This window comes from Pseudovirgaria hyperparasitica, assembly GCF_010093815.1.
Source record: "Pseudovirgaria hyperparasitica strain CBS 121739 unplaced genomic scaffold EJ05scaffold_11, whole genome shotgun sequence".
NCBI lineage: Eukaryota > Fungi > Ascomycota > Dothideomycetes > Acrospermales > Acrospermaceae > Pseudovirgaria > Pseudovirgaria hyperparasitica.
Window position 1 is genome coordinate 1,317,986 of NW_022985559.1, and position 16,993 is coordinate 1,334,978.

Genomic DNA, 16,993 nt, shown 5'->3' on the forward strand with positions numbered 1-16,993 from the left:
CGGCGTTGAAACGTTCAAGCAGGATGTTGCAATGGAGACAGAACCATCCTTCGTCAACCAGTGAAGTTCGATGTACAGGTAACGCGTTATTTGACAAGAAGCGAGATGCGCCCCGCTCAAAAGTTGAGCTGGCAGTGGACGTCTGAATGGATCATAAGAACAGGAGCTGCCACCGAGGACGGTGGGGGCCGCCTGCCGAGGATGGATTTTATTGGCCTTATCCGGTCGCTGTTGCTGCCTGGGATCCTGTACGTGCGCCCGGCGTCACGTCGGAGCCGTGTGATTAATCATAAGCTACGTCGACGCGTCTAGTAGCATGCGACCTGCAGCTGTCAGTGCGGGCGACTTCGGATTCGAAAAGATCCTGTCGCAACACAAACGAACGATTCTGTCCCAAGCACCGACGCTCGAATGCCAGCTAGTTGCTTGATTGGCACCATTCCTTCATAGCGAGTGGCGACGAAACATTGGATACTGTGTCGGCGCAAGACAGAAAGAGAGTGGAAGAGGTGCGCGCGAGGCTTGCAAACAAATAAGAAGCTATCACAGTTTGCCTAGAGTGGCCTTTGCCCATAATGTTTTTCCTACATGAACTCGAGCAGACGATATTCCTTCATCCTTCCTTCTTCGGTCCTCGAATCAATGACTACATTGAGCGCCAACTCATCAATGATCTGGAGGGTACTTTCAACGGTCGATACTTCATAGTGTGCATTCTGAGTGCTTTCGAAATGTCAGAGGGCCGTGTTGTACCTGGAACCGCCCAAGCTGAATACACTGTACACTACAAAGCTGTCGTGTGGAGACCATTTCGAGGAGAAGTGGTATGTATATGCTGCTGCCAAATACCAGAAATATTATTTTTAATTCATCTCAAAGCTCGACGGTCTTGTAGAAACAGTTACAGAAGCCGGGTTTTTTGTGGATGTAGGACCGTTGAGCGTCTTCATCTCCCAGCAAGTAAGCTAGAAGCGATTTTGCTGTGGTTCATGCTGAGCACTTTTTAGATGATTCCCAAGGAGATCAAGTACGACGGAAATGCAACGCCAGCTCAGTGGACGGACAACGGTGACCAAGTCATCGAGAAAGGTACTCAAGTAAGACTGAAAGTGAAGGGCACAAGAGGGGAGGCCGAAAAAATGTTCGCGATTGCAACGATAAAAGAGGTAAGCTTGGTCATCATTGCAATTTCGTTACGAATGCTAAATAACAATCTAGGATTATCTGGGGTATGTAGGCTCTTGATCACATACGTTCACAGCTGACTGAACATCCTAGACCACTACCGGCAGTATAGGAAGACAGGATATACCGCCAATCCCGGAACATAAACAGTTCATGCTAATTTTCAGGTGAAACATCAGCCGCATGGCTTCTGTCACAGGCAGGACGCTTTCACAGCCCCCAGACTAGAAAGTCACATTTGTTGCGCACAACTACTGAATCCAGTGTGCATTGGCTTGATGCAACAAGGGGCTCATAGGTTCAGGCAAGCATGAAGCCTTGAAATACCTTAATGGAAGTGTGACTTGGTCTAACCAAAATTTGAATGCTCGAAGCAAGCATCTACATGTGTAAAATAGCAAATATAATGCGAAGCTGTTCTTCGCCATATGGATCTACCTTGATGAAGGTTCACGTAGTACTACATGTAAGGTTGTCATTCCTTATAGCATAAGCTGAAATCAATGGCAATGACGTAACTATACAATCAAACCTTTTAACAGGGCGATACGAAGACAAAAGACCATGTCCATAAGATAGTACGGAATATGTACATCTATCGGAGTGACGAATTATGTGGAACCGAATTCATTGTGATTGGTAGGTGTAGTGCCAAGCTCCACCCCGGTGTAGATCGACATGCAATGAACGGACAGGGTCCCCAACTGCATCCCGAACCGCGAATACGTTCGTACATCCAAGTTGACAATGATTGCAATATCAGACGAGGCGATCGAGAACACCATAATGCTACAGTAAATCCCAAGCAATTTTCAGACTGCTCCTAAACGCCCGCCGGCTGATTATTCTTCACAACCACGTCCACAATGGCACCTAAGGAACGACTCATCCAAGATGAGACTGAACCCCTGACCAATGATGATATTGAGTCGCGCTCTTCATTGGACGACGGCTGCCTCTCCTTCTCCTCCGCATCTACCACGTCACTCATACTGGAACACATAAATGACCAGACCAATATGCCTAAAGCTAAGACGGAAGGAAGTCGATATCGAGATGAGGATGGTACGTCACCACACAAGGAAGAAATTGATGTTGAAGAGGGAAGGGGATACTATGGCACAAGTAAGCCGGTAGATAAGAAAGCTCGGAGTGTTCTATGGATGCTGGGAGTGGTCTGCCTCGTAGGATGGGCCCTCGCTCTACTCATGTTCGTTTGGGGAGGGTCTTACAAACACTCCTCGACGAGGCCACACGATCCTCTAGCCACCGCGTCCCGGGGGTCTGGGAAGAAAGTCACACTTGATGAGGTCCAGGGCGGGGCGTGGAGGGCTAAGAAGAAAGGTATTTCATGGATCGCTGGCGCACAAGGCGAGGATGGTTATGTTCTAGAAGAATCAATTCCTGGCAAGCCATTCCTCGTAGTTGAAGATGTCAAGAACATTGGAATGAAAGAAGTATCAGATAAGGGCAAGGTCCTGATGAAGCAGGGTGGATTCATGGTTGGCGAGAAATGGGTATATCCGAACGATCTTTGGCCAAGTCCCGATCTCACAAAGGTTCTTATCATGTCGGACAGGGAGAAGAACTGGAGACATTCTTCCCAAGGGTTGTTCTGGATATTCGACGTCGAGAAGCAAAGTGGCGAGCCTGTAGATCCTTCTACCCCAGATCAGAAGATGCAACTAGTCTCGTGGTCACCACAGTCCGATGCCCTGGTATTTACCCGGGAAAACAATATGTACATCCGCAAGCTCACCGGACCCTCGGACATACCCATTCAAATAACTCAAGATGGCGGTCCGGAGCTGTTTTATGGAGTACCTGATTGGGTATACGAGGAAGAAGTCTTCTCTGGTAACAGCGCGACCTGGTGGTCTGAAGATGGTGAATATGTCGCATTCCTACGGACCAACGAATCAGCTGTACCTACATTCCCAGTACAATATTTCCTCTCTCGACCAAGCGGCCATAACCCACCAGAAGGCCTAGAGAACTATCCCGAAGTGCGCGATATCAAGTATCCGAAGGCCGGTGCCCCCAATCCAATCGTCAACATGCAGTTCTACGATGTTGCAAAGAATGAGGTATTCTCTGTTAACATCACGGAAGATTTTGCAGATGATACTCGCCTCATCACTGAGGTTGTCTGGGCAGGCCGCACGAAGCAAGTCCTCGTAAGAGAAACGAATCGCGAAAGTGACCTTCTCAAGCTAGTTTTGATTGACGTAGTAGGACGTAGTGGTAAGACGATAAGAACTCAAGACATCAATGCACTTGATGGGGGTTGGATGGAAGTGTCTCAAGACACTACCTTTATACCTGCTGATCCAAAGAACGGCCGAGAACACGATGGTTATATCGACACAGTTGTACATGACGGGTATGATCACTTGGGCTACTTTACTCCGCTTGACAATCCAGACCCTATCCTGCTCACCTCTGGAGATTGGGAGGTCGTGGACGCGCCCTCAGCAGTTGATTTGAAGAATAATTTCGTTTACTTTGTCTCCACACAAGTCAGCTCAATGGAGCGCCATGTATACCGTGTAAAATTCGATGGGACTGGCCTCGCAGCGATCACAGATACAGGAAAAGAAGGCTACTACGAAGTGTCTTTCTCGAAAGGTGCCGGTTATGCGCTTCTCTCATATGACGGGCCGAACATCCCCTGGCAGAAGATCATCAACACCCCTAGCAACGAGGACAGCTTAGAGTTGAAGATTGAGAGTAACGAAGACCTTGAAAAACTTGCACGATCACACGAGCTCCCACTTCTAGTATACTCGAGCGTGGCTGTGGATGACGTTGAGGTGAATGTCTTAGAAAGACGTCCGGCCCATTTTGATAAGAAGAGGAAATACCCAGTCTTGTTTCAACAATATAGCGGTCCAGGGTCCCAGTCCGTTCATAAAAAATTCGCAGTCGACTTTCAGTCATACGTTGCCTCCAGCCTGGGCTATATTGTGGTCACCGTTGACCCTAGAGGTACTGGCTTTAAAGGTAGAAAATTTAGATGCATAACCAGAGGCGATCTTGGACAATGGGAAGCACACGACCACATTGCGGTGGCTAAAGAATTTGCGAAGAGGAAGTACATTGACGAAGACCGTATTGCGATGTGGGGGTGGAGTTATGGTGGCTTCCAGACATTGAAAACATTGGAAGTCGATGCTGGAGAGACCTTTCATTACGGCATGGCCGTAGCACCTGTGGTCGACTGGAGGTTTTACGGTACGGCTACTCGCATACTATTATTGCCACTTGTGCTAATGTCAGACAGACTCAATATACACTGAGCGGTATATGCACACTCCCCAGAACAACGCGCAAGGATTTGACAACTCATCCATCCACAACCCGGAAGCATTGGGCCAGAATATCCGTTTCCTTGTTATGCATGGTGCATCCGATGATAACGTACACCTGCAGAACACGTTGACGTTACTCGACAAGCTTGACATGAAGGGCGTCGAGAACTATGACGTGCACTTCTTTCCTGACTCGGATCATAGTATTTACTTCCACAATGCTAACAGAATGGTGTACGATAGTAAGTGATATCTGTGACTTTCATTTGACCTTATTAACAAAGTCACAGAACTCAGCAACTGGCTCGTCAATGCCTTCAATGGCGAATGGCTCAAAGTTGACCAACCCGTTCCTAAGGCACAGATTGATGCTAGGGTACGTCTTCGGTGAGGTGTTTCTCTCGGCCTTTTCGCATTTCAAGGTGTACGGTACATGCATGTCAGCGCACTTTGGGTAAACGTGGTATTTTAACATTGGCTTCATATACTTGATTGTATAGTAGTATGCGGTGCCCCTACAATAATCTCGCTATCACTTATCTGGTCGTCTATTCCTCGTCGAGTTGATGTCTTCCTCATTTGGAAAAGCTGTGGCCCGTTGGCTTAATATTGCAACGTTCGATCAATCCCGTCGAATTCTTTTGCGAAATGGCTAGTACCAATCGTGCTTTTTATACTCCGCGAATTTGTGCCAGTTGTGAAGTAAGAGGGGGCTTACGTAGTTGAAAATCTGTACATGAACCGAATGTCGGAGTCAGAATGATTGCTCTAGTCGACCGGGTTCGCAGGTCCTCCTGTCTGGCCCAACACACCACCAACATCGACACCCTCCGCTCTCTGCTCCTTCATGGCCTCCCTCGCCGGCGCCTGCTCAGCTTTCTTCCTGTTCTACCATTAGCAATGCCACAGCCCATCACAACCGCAGACCTACCGATCAAGACCACTCGCCAAATCAATCTGCTCTCCACTGCCTCCCTTCCCCTTCGCATTACCCACTACTGCATCTCTGACTCTACCCTCCCCCGGAGCACTCATCTGCTCGCCATCAAGCTCATTATGTCTGCCTACATCCTCCTCTGTACGCCCATATTTCTCTTCGCCAGCTGGCGCACCGTGGATGCCGCGGCCCAGACTGCTGCTTGTTGGGTTCCCGCGCGGTTGGTCATGCGCATCGCGCTCTTCTGTGACCGTGGATTCGTTTGCGGCGCTCTTCTGGTGAGCAGCGTGTGAGTCTTCGCTCTTGGATGTGGTGGCGGGATTACCAGAGGTGCTATAGGCTTGATCGAGGGTGGGTTGCGAGGAGCCGGAGGGGTCGAGGGCGTTGGAGGACATTATAGTAAATAGAATTCGAGCTTTGCGTGAAGTAGAGAGGATTTGGCGAAGTGGACAGGAGCTTTGGGTTAGGTATGGGAAATGTCAATTGGCATACCAATGTGCATTTCAACACGATGACGTCGGCGGGGCAGGTTGGAGGAGACGCAGACATGGATGGTACGACTAGTCATGACATATTCTTGTGTATGTAGCCACTCGAGATGTGTGGATACAGCGACTACGCGTCATCAAGATGTATGGCATTCGGAGGTTAGTGGTATTGTCATGTGTCAGGAACGCTGATCTGCAAACAGCATGCCCAATCGCGTCCTGAACTCCAGTATGTTCAATGATCTTTCTTATAATTTAACGAGCCCGCTATTGGAGCTCCACTCAGCACAGCTATTCTCAGTCCATGTAGTGTCGAGCTGTGCTTGAGCTCCGAACGCAAATATGGCAAGCTCAATACCGGAATCTGCCCAATGCTATCCTGAACTCCAGAGCTTTTTGCTCGCTTGAAACGCCACCGCTATGCTTGAACACCATTCGACTAACCGCATCATGACACAGTCATATCCCGATCTTTCAAAGGTACATCTTCTGATTCTGACGAAAGTGGTGAGCTCGACAAACGACCATTAGCCGTGGGACTTGTTGTCCCCGCGACATCGCCCTCCATTGGTCCCGTATTCCGAATAAAATCGACAGATTCATCGTCCATATCTACGTCCTCGCTGGCATCCGTTTCAGCTATTTTGCCCGTAGCAACAGACTGTCGAGCTGCTTGCTCTTGCACTTGGGCGATCCAATCGCGGATCGATTCGATAGGTCCGCCTTCGATCTTGATAGGCTTCTCGTCCGCGGGCTTGCCTAGGATTGTACCCTGGAAACGTGTTTCTTCGCCAGTCTTGCTGTGCTTCTTCTTGAGGGCTAGAGATAGATTCAGTCCGCAATTACTTTGAAACGCTCCTATCATGAAAATGCTTACCTGTTAGGTAATCCTCGAGCTCTTCTTGCACTTCTTGTTCAACAGTGGGGCCTCCTTCTCCTTCGGACGACAGGCCTGCTATTCGCCTTATCTCCATATTTTTCTTCCCACCGACCCATTCAATGAAAGCTCTAACATCGCGCGTGTCTTCAGCATCTCGTCTTTGCCTTTCTTTGTCTCTAATCCTATCAGGGTATTCCTGTAAAGGTTTACGCAGTCTTTCAGACCACTCTTCCTCAGCAGCGGTCATACTGGGTATCAGCAAGCCGCATTCCTGCATAGCCATCCGCACATCCGTGATATCAGGTTCGGGTGTATTGTGGTTTGAGTAAGCATTTTGTTGTGTCCGAGAGGCGAGCAAAATGAGATAGCGTACAGCTATGTCGGTGAGGGTATCAATGACAGAGGGTCGCGCTGCGTGATAGCCTGTTGCGCGCAAAATATGGAGGACAGCGGGACGGAGGAGAGCATTGTGGAGCTGTTGAGGCGACATGGTGCGCGCTCTCCCTCTCGAATGACAATTATCTCAATTCATATGAGTGAGGAAAGGACATTTCCACAAAGGAAGTAAGGTAGCCTGTGGGATAATTAGCAACTAGAATCGTTGCGACAGTTTTGTTTGCGGCGGGGAGCTACCCTTGCCGCGCTTTCACTTCACAGTTCCCGAAGTTATACCGACGGAGTAATATCTTGGTGGCCGCAACGTTACTGACCTTAGACGCTCGTTGTGCAGGCTTATTGCATAAGAGTATGTTAGTCCAGTAACAGAATCGACGACACGCGCCTGTTAATTCTGGCCATCGAGCTTGAAGAATGTCGCGGGAGCATAGCCCAAAGAGGCGCAAGCTTGACAATGACCGTACCTCGATGCCTTCACGTCCTTGGACCTCACGCCCAGCACTTAATGGATCACAGTGGCGGGACTCATCAAACTCATCGCGAGCAGTAACCCCTCGCTTCGACGGTAGAAGCGGTGTCTCGACCCCCAGGCAGAAAGAATTTGATGGCCCGGAGCCATCAGTAGACATAGATGATTCCAATGCACTGGATAGAGACTGGTACGGCGGCGATGAGGAGGGTCACACTCTAGGTGATGACTCCCACAACCCTTTCGGAGGAGCAGACAGCACATGGCTTGAGCAAGAGCGGGAAGCCGCTATGGCAGAGAAGAAAAAGAACACGCGGGTGAATGCAAGATTGGTACAGAGACAGAAAGACAATGATGCTTGGGAGACAAATCGTATGCTGACGTCTGGCATTGCCCAACGGAGAGATCTGGGCGCAGATTTTGAAGATGACGATGACTCGACACGAGTGCATGTTATCGTACATGATCTCAAGCCACCATTTCTGGATGGCAGAACTATCTTCACAAAGCAACTAGACCCGGTACCGGCTGTCAGAGACCCGCAAAGTGATATGGCGGTCTTCAGTCGCAAAGGAAGCCGCGTAGTCAAGGAAAAGAGACAACAGAAAGAGCGACAGAAACAAGCACAAGAGGCCGTAAAGGTTTCTGGCACCGCGCTGGGCAACGTCATGGGAGTCAAAGACGATGAAGGGGATAGTGCGGCTCCTGTTGTCCAGGAAGAAGAGCACCAAAGGAAAGGAGGCAGCAGATTCGCTGAGCATCTGAAGAGCAATGCGGGACAAAGTAATTTCAGTCAAAGCAAGACGATGCGAGAACAGCGACAATACCTCCCAGCTTTCGCAGTCCGAGAACGTTTACTGGAGGTTATCCACGACAACCAGGTCATTATTGTAGTTGGTGAGACAGGTTCTGGTAAAACAACTCAACTAACGCAGTTCCTGCTTGAGGCTGGATATGGCCAGAAAGGTCTCATTGGATGTACGCAACCTCGACGTGTTGCTGCCATGAGTGTAGCGAAACGTGTCAGTGAAGAGATGGAGGTAAAGCTAGGAGGCTTAGTCGGATATGCCATCCGGTTTGAGGATTGCACGTCAAAAGACACAAAGATCAAGTACATGACTGACGGAGTCTTACTTCGAGAATCGCTTGTGGATCCCGATCTCGACAAATACTCCTGCATCATCATGGACGAAGCACACGAGCGTGCGTTGAATACGGACGTTCTCATGGGATTGTTCAAAAAGCTGCTTTCGAGGCGCCGCGATCTCAAGCTCATCGTCACTTCTGCCACAATGAACTCTGCTCGATTCTCGAACTTTTACAGCGGAGCGCCCGAATTTATCATACCTGGAAGAACATTTCCCGTAGATAAGCAATTTTCGAGATCACCATGTGAGGACTACGTCGACGCGGCTGTACGACAAGTGTTGGCCATCCATGTCTCACAAGGCCCAGGCGATATCCTTGTGTTCATGACGGGCCAGGAAGACATCGAGATCACCTGTGAGCTAGTAGGAGAGAGGCTGAAGCTTCTGAATGATCCTCCAGAGCTCAGTATCCTCCCTATATACAGCCAGATGCCGGCAGACTTGCAAGCGAAGATCTTCGAAAAGGCAGCTCCAGGTGTGCGGAAAGTCATTGTAGCTACTAATATCGCTGAGACGAGTCTAACAGTCGATGGTATTATGTATGTTGTTGACACAGGGTTCTCTAAGCTAAAGGTTTACAATCCGCGGATGGGCATGGACGCTTTACAGATTACCCCTATCTCCCAAGCAAACGCCTCACAAAGAGCTGGTCGCGCTGGAAGAACAGGACCCGGGAAATGTTTCTTCCTTTATACAGAACGGGCTTTCCGTGATGAATTCTATATCCAGACCATACCTGAGATTCAAAGAACAAATCTGGCCAATACAGTACTTCTCTTGAAGTCACTAGGGGTCAGAGATCTACTAGACTTCGACTTCATGGACCCACCACCTCAAGAAACTATATCAACCTCGCTATTCGACCTTTGGGCTTTGGGCGCTGTCGACAACATTGGCGATCTCACCGAAATTGGCAAACGTATGACGGCATTCCCTATGGATCCTTCTCTAGCCAAGCTCATCATCACCTCTGTGGAGTACGGTTGTAGCGAAGAAGTCCTAACCATCGTGGCCATGCTTTCCGTTCCCAGCGTCTTCTACCGACCCAAAGAACGCCTCGAAGAATCCGACGCCGCCCGCGAAAAGTTCTTCGTTCCCGAATCCGACCACCTCACCCTCCTACACGTGTACAGCCAATGGCGCAGCAACGGCTTCTCAGACGGCTGGTGCATCCGCCACTTCCTTCACCCCAAAGCCCTCCGCCGCGCAAAGGAGATCCGCGACCAGATCGCCGACATCATGAAGCTCCAGAAAATGGCCACTCTCAGCTGCGGCACGGACTGGGACATCATCCGCAAATGCATCTGCTCCGGCTACTACCACCAGGCTGCAAAGGCGAAGGGCATCGGCGAATACATCAATCTGCGCACCAGCGTCACTATCCAGCTGCATCCCACCAGCGCTCTCTACGGCCTGGGCTTCCTGCCTGACTACGTCGTCTATCACGAGCTTATCCTCACTTCCAAGGAATACATGTCCTGTGTCACCGCCGTTGATCCGCACTGGCTTGCCGACCTTGGCGGTGTGTTTTACTCCATTAAAGAAAAGGGCTATTCGGCGCGCGACAAGCGCGTCACTGAGACGGAGTTCAACAAGAAGGCTGAGCTGGAAGCTCAGATGGCACTCGACCGCGAGCGCGAGGCGAAGAGGCTGGAACACGAAAACAGTCTGCTCACACCGTCGACGGTAGCGACGGTGCCGCTGAAGAAGGCCTCAGCGGCGTCGGCGTCAACGGTGGTGCAGAGGCAGGGCGTCGTGAGAAAGCCGATTAGACCAAAATCTGGAAGAGGATTCTAAGTAGGGGATAACTTGGAATAACGAATTTATTGGCAATAATAATACGTTCCCTCTCTTCTTCTTCTTTTGTCGCTGCAAATATCGTGTGGAACGTGATGGGTTTTCGAGTTCGTCGTAAGGGATCTCAGGGGGTCGAATGTACTCGTGTCGCACAAGCCGAAATCAGTGGTAAATTGTTATTACTCATTTTGGCATGAATTTATTCTTTAACATCACAATCGGTCCCTGTCCTTGATGATTACCTATCATCATGTACGGTAAACATTGCATATTCAGTCCCCCCTCCCCCACCCGTAAACGGTTTGCCTTTGAATTGTCGCACTCGATATTCCATAATCGGTCGATAAGGCAACACTCAATCCCAGCACCCGAACTTCAACGCATTATCCATCCCCACACAGACCAGCTATCAATGCGGAGAGAGATAAAAAGCACGTTCCTTTCAGAACAGAACCGGCCTTCCCTAGCGAGACACACAATAAGACCCGACCCCATGCAAGAAGAAACGATTCAAAGGGACCCCAAAATTCATCGCAAGTGATAAGAAACGCCTTTTCTGCACATGCCAGTTTTCACGAGCCTAGGCTCTAGATCTGAGCATGCCTGCACACTGAACAAGGGAATGCATTTCGCGATTCTGCCGGCCTGTGAACGTATGCAGGGGGCCATCGGGTGACGTAGGGACAAGGACACACAGGGGGGAGTTAGCACGACGAATGGGAGACCTGAGTCGTAAAAGGTGATATGTGTGTGTGTGTGTCGATTGACGGGGGGAGAAAGGGGGCCACGCAGTGTAGTAGCCTCGTTCCTCTTCACCGTAGGATGCAGGATCCAGGCGTTTATGTCTTGGCTGTAGTCCTGACAGGCTGACAGCATGCTGACGGTCACGCACAGAGCATATGGCATTCTTTTCGCATCAAACATGTAGCGAGCAGCATCCCAAAACGAGAAATACGGCAAGATGGCCAGCATTTCACAGGCGTCATATTGCCCGGGACCCGGGCATATACTGAGAGGACCAGCCGGAACGCACCGAAAAACCAGTAATTTGCCGATTACGAGCCCTGTCCTGCCCTGTCCGCATGATTCTGCACGCATACATACATACATACGCATGTCGTACATGCAGACGACGACAATTCCATCCGTGCTGCGAGCACGTCGATCAGGCGTGTTGCAAGTGTAGCCGGTCAGGGGTAATGCGAGCCGAGCCATGATGCACAGGAGCCTGGAGGCTGGACTGGACGCTTGATCTGGGGTGATGAAAAGCTGAGTGCGCGCACGACAATAGCCCGAGGGCAAGTTAGGACTCGCCAAGGCAAATGAATGCCAGGACGCTCATTTGGTGGCCTGTATCCAGGGATATGGCCTGTTCAGACATGACTCATGCATGGGTCCTGGCAAGCAGGCAAGCAAGCGATGCACACGTCGGTGGAATGTCCGAGCCATTCAGCTGGCCTGGGATAGACCTTGCGAAGGGGAAGTGCTGGAGAGAGGATGCAAATTGTGTCTAAAATACAGCACAACCGCTCGATCGGGTCCTGCATACGAGGCACCGGCAGGACACATACAGGTAATACAACCATCAGGATCTCGATATATGCACGCTCCTGGCGCGTGTACCCAAAGGGGCAAATACAGATATGGGTCGTTAAAGGTAGAGAAGAGGACGATACATAGCCCTGGTAGGTTCTGCGGATACGGGCTGGGTGTTGCCGTCGCAAAGCTCCACTTGAACCATTCAAGTTGTAAGTGACTCAAGTATGCCCGGTGTGTGAGCAAGTAAAGCATGGGTGGAGAATGCGAAAGCTCAAGGATGACTTTCATGTGCTCTATGAACGGTGTGCTTGCACACAGGAACCTTCCTATATAGGTCTTGGCGAGATCGGGGTCTACCGATGGGTACGTGTTTGGATGGCGTATTAGACTTAGAACTTTTAAGTCGATATGGTGAAAGAGCATAATGGTATGAGTTAGATTGATCCGGGAGCTGTAGATGCTGCCTAATTTCGTGCTTGATGTCATGTGGTCAAGAAACGTGAAATATTGTAGAGAAAAAGGAAGGACAGCGTGAAGAACGCCACAGACCAAGTATTTTGACTGGTTGAAGTTGGGCTATTGGGTATAGTGAAGGTGTCGGGTGCCAATACCTAAGAGGATCATGGCGCAAAATCACCTACCCGATGGCCAGTCGCGGACCCGTTTGATCATATGCGAATGAGGATATACATGGTTCCCAATAAAATAGCAAAGTTGCGTTTTTCATATGACGTATGCCTTGGCGGGGACGTGCCGGTCATGGTCCATCACAGATATATATTCCGATGTTTGTCCATAACCTCTTTCGGACAGTCCAAAGAGCTTGGAAGTAGTGGTCTTGGGTATGGATGATCTTCGAAGCCTCCCTGGTGGATGGACTGTTCGTGGTTCTAGTGTCTTTCTAGTCAGGAACGATAGTCAAGTCGGACCGATTGCCTCGGGCACGGGAGCGTGCGGGTGACATCTCTGCCACGTCTCATTTGAGCATGGGACTCTTCTACAGTTTGGTAAGCATATTCGGTGGCGTAATGGCAACTCAGGAAGAACTAGAGCGGAGCGAATGGGTAGTAATTATGGGCCTGGTTATTCGCATTGGCATCATCCAGTCTGCGGACGGTGCATCAGACCAGCGAACAAGCTTGAGCATACGGGTTGCGAATTTGCAAACCTTGACTCCAGGCAGCTCGCTTAACGACAGCCATCCTAAATTTGTACTGACTTTGCGCCGGCGTTTTGCACGGAACAGGTGAACACAGTAGGAATGGTTTGGCAATAATGAAACGTGTTTCATGTTGTGAACTCCCTCTAGGTCGCCGGATCGGGAAATTTAGCTAGTTGAACGTCTCCGTGTCCGGTGCGGTACGGTAAAATGGAACTAGGGTTGTGGTAGGCCATGCGACTTGAGAATAGCCTCTGCATCCCAATCGGCGTGGCCGAATATGCACACCAGACGATCAGCTCATCCCAGAGACATTTTGGATCTTGCGGGTACAGACACCCACGTAGAGGCTACGCCGTATAACGCGCGTAGCCCTGTCAGCCTTTACCTTCCTCTGACAGCCCCTCTTGCATGTGATAATTGACCAGGAACAATCCTCTTGACTGCACCGTCCTAATGAGCCAGTCAAAGTGTCGTAAAATGGCTTGCGTTGGTGGGACCTGGAGGAACATTTCGTCCGTGGTCATGCCACCACTTGCCCGATCGGACGTGGAACAACAATTCTGTCTGAACCCATGACCACGTCTACTCACAAGTCGCGAGCATTTTTCGCAAGACACCCATCAGCGTTCCATTCTCCAAAGCCGCTGCCACGCGCTCTTTGTCGCCTAATTGCTTGTTGACAGCTTCATCTGTGCTGTGCGTGCCTTTCTTAATCCGAACATCGACTCTGAAGCGTGGCGGTAGAGCCTGTTCCAGTCTCACACGAACGCCGAGTCCTATTACCGTGGCAAGTGAACAATGTGTGATGGTTGGTGTGATTTCGACCGTGACGGTACTGATTAGAGATCTGGATGAGGTAGGAGGAGTGATGTGGATGTCAGGAAGATTCACGACAGCCAAGGAGCCGAGTGACAATGGATGCTCAGGATCTGATATAGTAGATATGAGGTCTACGATTGTGAATCAGCCGCTGGCGGTGGCAATGTGCAGTCCACAATGGTAGACGCTACGACGAAGCTTGTCCTCGCTACAGATTGTACTGACCGTATATCTCTTGCTCGTCGATAGCTTCGGGGGAGTCTTCTTCTGAAGAAGTTGGAGATGGAGGAACATCGAACGGATCGCTCAAGTACGAGTAAGTAGGGACGAGGCCGTCAAACAGCCCTGTTCCTCCATCCTCGCGATTCGAAATCGCATCTCCTTTCCGACGCGAGGGTAGATCTGAAGGGTTTAAGATTGTGGGATTGGCATTGTCCTTGTTAGGATCCATGTTGGGCGTTTGTGAGCGGTTCTTTGATCGTTGTATATTATCAACCCTCCGCTGGCCCTTCAGCGAACTTGAGAAAATCGCTGCCCCACCTTGCGCTATCTTATCTATCACGTGACCGAGACATTTCTCTCTCATGAACTATATCCCAGCACCATGGGACAGGTCTTGACAGATACATTCTGTCTCGATGCTCATTGCTAGTTTAAATCGTATCCAGATATCATAGCAAGAGACGACTTACCAAGCTGATCTTATCCCATGCATTAGATTTTTGAATGCTTACCAGATTACCAAATTCGTTGACTGACGATGTCGTCCTAGCGACACACCTCGAAGGTCATACAAGGTGTTGACAGATTAGACCTGCCAGCTCCTAGTGTCAATGTTGTAGCCCATGTTCAAGGTGGAGTAACGGAGTCCGGGGTACGCTACACGTGTGAGGACTGCTTGATTCATCATTCAAGAAGTTGTATCATCAAGCTCAATTCAATCTTTCCAGATTTTGAGTTTGAAATTTTGAACGGCTTGGGGAAAGTTTACGAGTGAACATGCCTGGTCCTAGAGGATGTCACTCGCTGCTTCGTAAATCTTGCTCGAGTAGGCCAGGGACTCCAACAGCTTGAATGATTACGATTGAACTTTCAGTATGGCGGGAATCGACGGATATTCGGCTACCCGACCAGTATGAAAATGGACCGAGATGGATGCTATATGTCAGACGCATGGCCTCGCAACGTGAAGCGCCACGAGACGTTCTCTAGAGCTTCCATTTGCGGCTCTGAAGGAGCGGCTTCCACGATGTCGAATACATACGAGGGGTCTATTGTGGCTGTTAGACCAGTCTGTTTCAGGGTTGCTGCAGGATGCTGGATGGCACATTTCGAGCATCTGGGCGCTTGACAGTCTGTCCGACCGGCACTTTGTTCCACGGTTATGTGTACCCGTGAGCGAGGTATGGACCACCACCACGCAGGCATCGGCATGTGGCGCCCCACAGAGCGCTTTTGCATCACGTCCTTTGGTCGTGCGACAGACTACTGCGTGCTATATACAGCGTTATGAATCGTGCTTTGGACGAATGATGTGCAAGCGAGACGACAATAGCCGCGGCCTATGCAGACAAGATGATCAATGATAGCAGCGATACCGCTATCAGTGGAAATGGAAGTACTACGGTACAGGAATAAGGTAGGATGATATTCTGGTGGAGTCGAATAATCTCGGGCAGACGGACGCGCGCCGTTCAGGTCCAACGGCTGGAGGCGCCGCTCCATCCACGCCCTTGAAGTCTGCCTGATGAGCAAGGAGTTCACAGAGGCCATCACTTGGATGTTTGTAGTTCCACAACGACCACCAAACTGGACATTCTTGTGAGAGGCACTCTGTTCTCCTATTCTCTGACATGGCAAGGCCCAACCCTGGAAACCCATACGTGGAGTCATTAATTCGGTTTCGAGCAGTCGCGTAACTGAGCTGACGTAGGCACCACCACGCACGGCAGCATTGGTAGATAGGCATGTGCATAGATGGCCAAAGGAAAGAGATTGGAATCGTAAGCGCTGTACTGACTCTGGAATGTGGACTTGCTCGATTGATTGCAAATGGAATTGGATGTGACAGGGGAGGGTAGAGGGTGGACGTAACGTAAGGCGAGGCAAGGCAAAGCTATCACCATGTCTGTCCCACGGATGATGTTGATGCTGCTGCTGCTGCTGCTGCTGCCGCCATAAAGAATAAAATGCTTGTCGTACCAATAAGAATGCTCAAGACCAAAATGATGCATAATCAACACTGATAATACCCCAACAACAGTTTATAGACCGTGGTGATGCTTCAACAGTCGACGACACTTTCTGGCCCCTCTAGACTCTTGCCACCCCTCAACCTCAACCCACTCCCCCCCCCTCCCCCTCTCTCTTCTGATCATTCATTATTATCCACACAAACACCCATTACACATTCGCCATTTGCCATTCGCCCCACCCGCACTCCCACTGTTCTTACACAGCAGCCCAGTCGTCTTCCTTTTTGACGCCGCAGGGTCGCTGGGAGCAGGAAGCAGGTAGCAGGTTGGCAGCCGAAGTGGTCTGCTGCTCTGTGCATGACCCTGACTCTTACCCCAAGACTAGCAAATATCATTCCAAGAAGTCCAACTAGAATTAACGTTGACTTTCTTTCCGCCGTCTCTCTTGTCGCGGATCACCATCCTGAGACTGTTACGTTTGCCGATTCTGGAGACGGAGACGAGACGGAGAGGCTTGCAGCACGCACCACTCAGCAGGCCCAGCCCGAACTTGAAGTTCCAACTACTACTAACTTACCACTATTCACTGCTATTACTACTACCAACACCACCACCACCACCCTCACCATCACCACAAAGAGGACCTCCACCAAGAAGACCATTACTA

The 16,993-nt window shown here is 50.0% G+C and overlaps 8 protein-coding genes across 8 annotated transcripts; 2 read left to right on the forward strand and 6 right to left on the reverse strand.

The window, feature by feature from the left end:
* Nucleotides 1–203: 203 nt before the first annotated feature.
* On the forward strand, nucleotides 204–1,643 carry EJ05DRAFT_477804 (DNA-directed RNA polymerase II 19 kDa polypeptide). The gene is made up of 5 exons (XM_033744316.1): nucleotides 204–824; nucleotides 880–960; nucleotides 1,008–1,166; nucleotides 1,219–1,229; nucleotides 1,279–1,643. The coding sequence occupies exons 1-5, from the start codon at nucleotides 576–578 to the stop codon at nucleotides 1,295–1,297; spliced, it is 519 nt and encodes a 172-aa protein (XP_033599158.1). The 5' UTR covers nucleotides 204–575; the 3' UTR covers nucleotides 1,298–1,643.
* A 408-nt stretch (nucleotides 1,644–2,051) lies between these two features.
* Nucleotides 2,052–4,887, forward strand: EJ05DRAFT_441292 (putative dipeptidyl-aminopeptidase B; the record flags this gene model as incomplete). The annotated part of the gene is made up of 3 exons (XM_033741979.1): nucleotides 2,052–4,419; nucleotides 4,469–4,738; nucleotides 4,787–4,887. The coding sequence occupies 3 exons, from the start codon at nucleotides 2,052–2,054 to the stop codon at nucleotides 4,885–4,887; spliced, it is 2,739 nt and encodes a 912-aa protein (XP_033599159.1).
* Nucleotides 4,888–5,044: 157 nt separating this feature from the next.
* On the reverse strand, nucleotides 5,045–6,098 carry EJ05DRAFT_74313 (uncharacterized protein). The gene is made up of 3 exons (XM_033749941.1): nucleotides 5,428–6,098; nucleotides 5,215–5,379; nucleotides 5,045–5,084 (listed from the first exon to the last, which is right to left on the reverse strand). The coding sequence occupies exons 1-2, from the start codon at nucleotides 5,826–5,828 to the stop codon at nucleotides 5,265–5,267; spliced, it is 516 nt and encodes a 171-aa protein (XP_033599160.1). The 5' UTR covers nucleotides 5,829–6,098; the 3' UTR covers nucleotides 5,045–5,084; nucleotides 5,215–5,264.
* On the reverse strand, nucleotides 6,099–7,406 carry EJ05DRAFT_74298 (uncharacterized protein). The gene is made up of 2 exons (XM_033749939.1): nucleotides 6,799–7,406; nucleotides 6,099–6,740 (listed from the first exon to the last, which is right to left on the reverse strand). Exons 1-2 carry the CDS (start codon nucleotides 7,289–7,291, stop codon nucleotides 6,370–6,372), a joined length of 864 nt encoding a protein of 287 aa, XP_033599161.1. The 5' UTR covers nucleotides 7,292–7,406; the 3' UTR covers nucleotides 6,099–6,369.
* A 3,469-nt stretch (nucleotides 7,407–10,875) lies between these two features.
* On the reverse strand, nucleotides 10,876–11,943 carry EJ05DRAFT_74340 (uncharacterized protein). The gene has a single exon (XM_033749943.1). It carries the CDS (start codon nucleotides 11,824–11,826, stop codon nucleotides 11,140–11,142), a length of 687 nt encoding a protein of 228 aa, XP_033599162.1. The 5' UTR covers nucleotides 11,827–11,943; the 3' UTR covers nucleotides 10,876–11,139.
* Nucleotides 11,944–12,886, reverse strand: EJ05DRAFT_74339 (uncharacterized protein). Its single transcript, XM_033749942.1, has one exon. The coding sequence runs from the start codon at nucleotides 12,634–12,636 to the stop codon at nucleotides 12,061–12,063; it is 576 nt and encodes a 191-aa protein (XP_033599163.1). The 5' UTR covers nucleotides 12,637–12,886; the 3' UTR covers nucleotides 11,944–12,060.
* Nucleotides 12,887–13,894: 1,008 nt separating this feature from the next.
* Nucleotides 13,895–14,582, reverse strand: EJ05DRAFT_502208 (uncharacterized protein; the record flags this gene model as incomplete). Its single annotated transcript, XM_033747219.1, has 2 exons — nucleotides 13,895–14,262; nucleotides 14,357–14,582. 2 exons carry the CDS (start codon nucleotides 14,580–14,582, stop codon nucleotides 13,895–13,897), a joined length of 594 nt encoding a protein of 197 aa, XP_033599164.1.
* A 974-nt stretch (nucleotides 14,583–15,556) lies between these two features.
* Nucleotides 15,557–16,988, reverse strand: EJ05DRAFT_539610 (uncharacterized protein; the record flags this gene model as incomplete). The annotated part of the gene is made up of 3 exons (XM_033749529.1): nucleotides 15,557–16,323; nucleotides 16,587–16,707; nucleotides 16,953–16,988. 3 exons carry the CDS (start codon nucleotides 16,986–16,988, stop codon nucleotides 15,617–15,619), a joined length of 864 nt encoding a protein of 287 aa, XP_033599165.1. The 3' UTR covers nucleotides 15,557–15,616.
* Between the last annotated feature and the right edge of the window lie 5 nt (nucleotides 16,989–16,993).

Coding starts and splice junctions, on each gene's coding strand:
- EJ05DRAFT_74339 (XM_033749942.1), bottom strand. CDS start 12,636: ATGACATCAAGCACGAAATTAGGCAGCATCTACAGCTCCCGGATCAAT.
- EJ05DRAFT_74340 (XM_033749943.1), bottom strand. CDS start 11,826: ATGGCTCGGCTCGCATTACCCCTGACCGGCTACACTTGCAACACGCCT.
- EJ05DRAFT_74313 (XM_033749941.1), bottom strand. CDS start 5,828: ATGTCCTCCAACGCCCTCGACCCCTCCGGCTCCTCGCAACCCACCCTC. Junction 5,380..5,427: donor TTGGCGAGTGGTCTTGATCG/GTAGGTCTGCGG, acceptor ATGGTAGAACAG/GAAGAAAGCTGAGCAGGCGC.
- EJ05DRAFT_74298 (XM_033749939.1), bottom strand. CDS start 7,291: ATGTCGCCTCAACAGCTCCACAATGCTCTCCTCCGTCCCGCTGTCCTC. Junction 6,741..6,798: donor GCTCGAGGATTACCTAACAG/GTAAGCATTTTC, acceptor ATCTATCTCTAG/CCCTCAAGAAGAAGCACAGC.
- EJ05DRAFT_477804 (XM_033744316.1), top strand. CDS start 576: ATGTTTTTCCTACATGAACTCGAGCAGACGATATTCCTTCATCCTTCC. Junction 825..879: donor GACCATTTCGAGGAGAAGTG/GTATGTATATGC, acceptor TTCATCTCAAAG/CTCGACGGTCTTGTAGAAAC. Junction 961..1,007: donor GCGTCTTCATCTCCCAGCAA/GTAAGCTAGAAG, acceptor AGCACTTTTTAG/ATGATTCCCAAGGAGATCAA.